At 49.1% G+C, this 6,247-nt stretch overlaps 1 protein-coding gene across 2 annotated transcripts in view; it reads left to right on the top strand.

Moving 5' to 3' along the window:
• Positions 1–1,932: 1,932 nt before the first annotated feature.
• The window catches only part of SPPL2A (signal peptide peptidase like 2A), a 51,587-nt gene continuing 47,272 nt past the window's right edge, over positions 1,933–6,247 (top strand). For both annotated transcript variants that reach the window (XM_055132752.1, XM_012933480.2), the window contains exon 1: positions 1,933–2,099. In XM_055132752.1, the coding sequence (XP_054988727.1) occupies positions 2,034–2,099 (66 nt within the window). In that variant the 5' untranslated portion in view covers positions 1,933–2,033. The remainder of the gene's footprint in view (positions 2,100–6,247) is intronic.

Here is a 6,247-nt window from a genome sequence, read left to right as displayed (position 1 = left end):
CCTTACCCCGCCCCCACCCCTCCTGGCTTCAGTTGTTTCTTTGGTTGTCAGCTTTCATTATATCTGCCACCCTCTGGCCACCTGAGAACTTCCTAGAACACAATTTGTCACCACCACTCTCATTATTCAGTGGTTCTCCATTAAAGAAACCTACACTCTCGAGCAAGGTGTCCCATTCTATTTGTGATTTGGCCTCTGCCTTCTCTCACTTCATCTTTCACCACTCATGACTTCAGCCAAGCCCAAGTTTTGCAGTTCCTCCAATGTCACTTTGGCTTTGACACTAATGGTACACTCTTCCTGGAAGTCTCCCCATTCCTCTGCCCTTTGCTTGGCTAAAATTAACTCAACCTTCCAGGCTAGGTTTAGGGTGGAATTTTTTCCTGGCACTCTTTTTCAGCTCGTCTTTGATGCTCCTGTAACATTTGGCAAAAACAAGAGTCACTATCCTGAGTTGTATGTGCAAACACACTTCTCTCTGTAGCTAAACTCTGAAGTATGGGATAGCCGGGTATGCACCCAGCTCAGTGTTGAGTAGCAAACACGTATGCAACAAGTGTTTGTGGACCTACTTTATGTCAAGTGGTGTAAGTGTGAGGAATAGAGCAATAAGCAAAGACACTCCTTGCTATTAAGTGGGAGGCAACCTCATAAACAAGAGAGTATGAGAGTGAAACGTGATATGCAGAGACTGTTAACCGTGTGATAGGGAAGTGACAGCGCTGATAGTTTGGAATGGAAACGTCTAGAAGTTTCCTCTGGGGGAAGTGACATTTAAGCCAGGTAATGCGGGAGAAGGGCATTTCAGCAGGGCCCAAGACCAGCACAAAAGTTGATAAAAACTTTGTAAGGGTCTTTTGAATCACAGTGATTCAATTTATATATATATGTATATATATATGTTGATAAAAGTCAACGTGGTTTAAAGCAAACACGTTATGAAACTGTGATCAAAAAATAAAAAAACCCACGAAGTGAGCACATGGTCAAAATCTGGTAGGTCAGGAGACTGGATGGATAATACAGCAGATAGGGTGTTTGCCGTGCACACAGCCAACCAAGTCTATCCACAACATCCCACACAGTCCCCCGAGCAAAGCTAGGAAAAATTCTCAAAGTGCAGAGCCAGGAGTAACCCCTGAGAATCAATGGGTGTGACCCAAAAAGCAAAACAAAAGAAAACAAAATAAAACTTGGTAGGTCAGAGTCGTTTTGATTTTCTCCAAAGTGTAATGGAATCTGATTTTTTTTTTTTTTTTTTTGCAAAACGACTGTTTGCCGTGTCCATGGGGGGGGGGGGGGCGGGGGGAAGCTTGGGGGTGGGTGTGACATGAGTGGCCTGGATCCAGCGGTTTGTTTTGGAGTAAGCGAACGGGGTGGAGGGTGGGGGAGGAGGCTGGAGCAATAGCACAGCGGGTAGGGCGTTTGCCTTGCACGCTGCCACCCCGGGTTCGAAATCCCAGCATCCCATATGGTCCCCCAGCACCGCCAGGAGTAATTCCTGAGTGCATGAGCAAGGAGTAACCCCTGTGCATCGCAGGGTATGACCCAAAAAGAAAAATAAATAAATAAATAAATAAATAAATAAATAAATAAATAAATAAATAAATAAAAATATTTTTAAAAAAAGAAAGAAAGAAAGCGAACGGGGTTCGGAATCTAGGTCCTGCTGGGTGACACTCAAGTGCCGCAAGGCTCAGAGCACCTGAGACCCCAGAGCGGGAGCCCGAAGAGCTGCCGGAGGGAACGGGCCTCGAGAAAAGCCCTTCCCGCGCGCCCCGAGGAGCAGGAGGAGGCGGCGGCGGGCCGGGGGCCACAGGCCGGGAGCCGGCGGGCGGCGGGGCGCGCGGTCCCGGGGTGCGCACGTGCGCGCCGCGGGGTTTCCCAGCCGGGCGCGCGCGGCCGGAAGCGGAAGTGGCCGCCGGCGGCGTCCCCGGCGACAGCGGCTGCTCACGCCAGCCCCGCCGCGTCCCGCCGGGCCCGGAACAGCGCCGCTGCGGGCTCGCCCTCGTCCGCCGGGCGCGCTCAGTCCGATGGGGCCGCCGCGACCGCCGCCCCGCGCCGCCGCCGCGCTGCTCTGGGGCTTGCTGCTCCCGCTGGTAAGGGGGTGGCCGGGCGCGGGGCGGGGCGGGGCGGCGCCTCCCCGCCGCCGTCCTCCCTCCCCGGCCGCCGGTGCTCCCGGCAGCCTCTCCACCCCCCAGCCCTCCCCACCCCCCACGCCGCCCCCTCTCCCCGTGCCCTCCCGCGGCGCCTGGCCCCCTTCTCCCCGGAAAGGCCGGCACACTGCTCACCTGGGTGCTGCTGGGTTCCTTTGCATACTCCTGTAAAAACAGAACAAAACTTTTCTCTCTCCCCACCCCCCTCCTTTTTATTTTTGGTTTTGCTTTTCTTTTCTCTAGTTTGTACTTGATTCCTGACTTTTTATCAGTTTGCCCCACCGCACCTCCCCTCTACCCCACCCCCGTCTTCCTTTCAGACTTAACATCTTTGCCCCGGAAAAATAAAGGGAGGAAATATTAATAGAGACGCACTTGGTCTTGGGGGTTGTTTAGAGGCTTCTTGTCTGTGCTTTATTTTAACTGCTATAAATGCAGATTCCCTCTGCTCTTTCTGGTTTCCTGCCTGGAACGGTTCGTTTTGATTTTCTTTTGGCGTGGGTGGGGGCGTGGGTGGGGGCGGGGGTGGGGGCGCAATAGTAAAACATTTCAAATGATTTTTGAAAAAACACACCCAAGTGTCGCGCCTTTAATGATATTCAGCCCAAGGGAGAGTGGGGTGGGTTAGGGAACAATTCCTTACTACGGATATGTTCACACATTTTTGCTAAATGCAGAAAAAAGTCACCCTCCTTGCACATTCCCCTGCAGCGTCTGGCGCTTCTGCCGGGTGTTGGGTCCCGAGCTCCGGCTTGGCTTGCAGTTTCCCGTCAGTATCCCCCAGGGTGTTTCCGGCTGGAAACTTTTCTGGGCGGAGCCGTTGATAAGGGTGTTTACATGTTTGCATTAGAATGGGTGACTTCTGAGCCCTGTTTCTCTTTGGTTCCAAGGCTTACTGCCAGTGAATGAGCTGTAGGAAAGTGCGGTTCCCATTTATTAGGATGCCAGAGTTGAAGCCTTAAGATAGATGGTTACAGTGCTTTGCACTCCGTGAGGCAGCCTTAGTCTTTTCTTTCATGAAAGACTGTACCCCCAGATGGCTTTGGGATGGAGGGCCGGGAGTACAGCGCGTACACCTGACAATTTGTTTTGAGAGAACTTCACACTGTGCTCTGTGCTTCTTTCAGTGCTGTGTGCCATATCAATTATATGGCCCAAAGAGAACAATTCAGAAAGTGGGTCAGTACACACAGAACTGTCACTTGGATCTAAAACTTGTGTTTTTGTAGTCATTTTTATTTGAACTTGAAGACTTTTTTTCCCTGTCAAGGATTGAACTCAGGGCCTCATGCATGCCATGCAGGTGCTCTAGCATCAAGCCACATTCCCAGCTTCATTTGAACCTCTTTAGGTAATTGCTAGAGTGTATTTATATATGCCCCCCCCCCAAAAAAAAGAATCCTTTCCAAACTATTTTTTTTTCTTTTTGGGTCACACCCGGCCATGCACAGGGGTTACTCCTGGCTCATGCACTCAGGAATTACTCCTGGCGGTGCTCAGGGGACCATATGGGATGCTGGGAATCGAACCCGGGTCGGCCGCATGCAAGACAAATGCCCTACGCACTGCTATTGCTCTAGTCCCCTCAAAACTAATGTTTAAGTAATAAAATATTTGCTCATAAACTCAGAGGAGTTCTCACTGAAAGCCCTGAACCCTGTCAGCAGATAAATGCAAGCATAATTTTCACAGAATTTCAAGGTCTTTATAAACTAAAGGTCATTCCTGGCCTAAATTTCAGTGTGTCTGGCCTGCCTTGTGATGTAACTCAAGTGGTAGAGCATGGGCCTTCATGTGTGAGGAAAATGAAAGGTTCATACAGGGTTGGAGACTGAACTCATGCAGGAGGACCCCATGCCCCCCTCGCTGTGCCCCCAAGGATGACTGCCCTTTCCAAGTACGACAGGGTGTGATCTTGTAGCTAGCCTGTTCCCCATGCCCCAGTGTTTTAGAGTTTATTCTTTGTATATTGCACCTGTATCTTTTGTTGTGCCAGAGGGTTCATTTTGGACTCTGTACCTCTCAAGTATATAGTCCTGGGGTTGTTGTGGGGTCTTATATTCTACTAGGCAAATAGAATATCTACAAATAATTAGCTTGTGTCTGTGTGTGTATGTGTTTGGGCCACACCTGGCGATGTGCTCTTAAGACTTCTGGTTCTGAACTCAGGAGTCACTCCTACAGGGCTTAGGAGATCATTCAGGATGCAGGGGATCCGAACCCGGGTCAGACGCATGCAAGGCAAGTGCCTTACACATTGTACTTTCTCTTGGGCCTGCTACAGATAATTAATTTGCATCTATTGTGTGCCAGGCACTGTGCTGGTGACCGAATAAGTTGACAAGATTGTTTTTAGTTGTACAGATTTTTTGTTTCTTTCTGGGGGAGGACCACATCTGAGGGTGCTCGGGGCAGCCTGGGCCATCAAACCCGGGCTTCCTGCCTGCTTTACATGTGCTCCGTCCGATTGAGATATATCTCTGGCCCTGCTCAGATCTTTCTCAGTGCCAACTAGTAGTATTTTCTTTCGTTAATTTTTTTTTCAGTGAGTTCATTTTCTTCTTGCTCCTCCCTTCCTGACTTTTCCTGAAATGATCTCTTATTTGTTCTTCCCCTTCTCTGAGGAACACAAGTCAAATGTTATTTTCCTTACTGGGGCTGGCTCCCTCCTCCTCTGCTTATTTACTCAGTACCTAGATTCTTCCTGCTCTGCCTGAAGGTTTTTAATTTGCCATCTTCCGTCCAGTCCCCTCTGCTTTCCTAACCTTCCCATTCCAGGTGGCTGGGCTGAGTGGAATTAATGATGCCAGCTTAATCATTTTGTTTCTCCTCCCTTTAAGTTGGCGTTGCTGGAACTTTTGTGCCATAGTCATTAAGAACAGTGCCGGCCTCCTTGTCTAGATGTAGCACCTGATCTCTCAAAACAACTGCCGTGGCCTTACTGAGGAGGCAGAGGGTTTAGGTCTGGAAAGGCATTTGTAGCCTACATCTGTCTGCTTGTCCTAGTTTCTATCTTTCTCTTTTCTTTTTTTGGGGGGGTGGGGTGGGGTGGTGGCGGTAGGGGAAGCATACCTAGCATTGCCCAGGGTTTACTTTTAGCTCTAGACTCAGGGATCGTTCCTTGTGATCCTCAGGCCTATATGTGGTGCCAAGTATTGAACCTGGGTCGGCCACATGCAAGGCAGCACCCTCCCCTCTTCTCCCCCACCCCTCCACTGTACTATCTCTCCAGCTCCTTATCCTATTTCCTGCAGTCCTTCTGAATGCTTATAGTGTAACGCAAAAGGAGAGGACGAATTGAATCAGAAGAAACAGGATCCAGGATGTAGAGATCTGTCAAGTCTGTCCCTATTGCCAAAAAAAAAAAAAAATGAGGATGCCTATTCTGAGAAGAGCATGAATAGGAACAATCATTTGGTAAAAGTTTATGGGATTATTTCTAACAGCTGAGTAATATTCCATTGTGTAGGTGTACCATAGTTTCTTTAACCAGTCATTTGTTCTTGGGCACTCTGGTTGTTTCCAGATTCTGGCTCTTGTGAATTTTGCTGCAATGACCATAGAAGTGCAGATGGCATTTCTGCTGTGTGTTTTTGGACCCCCGGGTGAAGTTATGAAATTCGCTTATAAGTGAATGAACATGGAGAGTATCATGCTGAGTGAGTCGGAAGGAGAGGGATAGACATAGAATGATTGGACTCATTTGTGGAATATAAAAAACAACATAAGACTAATACCCAAAGACAGTAGAAACAAGGGCCAGGAGGACTGGTCCACAGTTGGAAGCCTGTCTCAAGTGTTGGGGGAAAAGGCAGTTGGGATAAAGAAGGGAACAGTATGACAAAGATAATTGAAAATGATCACTTTGAATAAGAATTGCATGCGGAAAGTAGGTAAAGGAACAAACATGATAACGTCTCAGTATTGCAAACCGTAGTGCCCAAAAGTGGGAGAGGGAGACACGGGATGGGCAGGGGGTGGAGAATGAGGGAGGGAAAGAGGAAGGCAGGAAAACTTGGGGGGTGGGGAGGGTAGCAGAAGGGAAACAGGGGACATCGATGGTGGGAAATGTATGCTGGTGAAGGGAAGGG

Source organism: Sorex araneus, chromosome 3 (assembly GCF_027595985.1).
Source record: "Sorex araneus isolate mSorAra2 chromosome 3, mSorAra2.pri, whole genome shotgun sequence".
NCBI lineage: Eukaryota > Metazoa > Chordata > Mammalia > Eulipotyphla > Soricidae > Sorex > Sorex araneus.
This window is presented reverse-complemented; position numbering and strand designations above follow the sequence as displayed.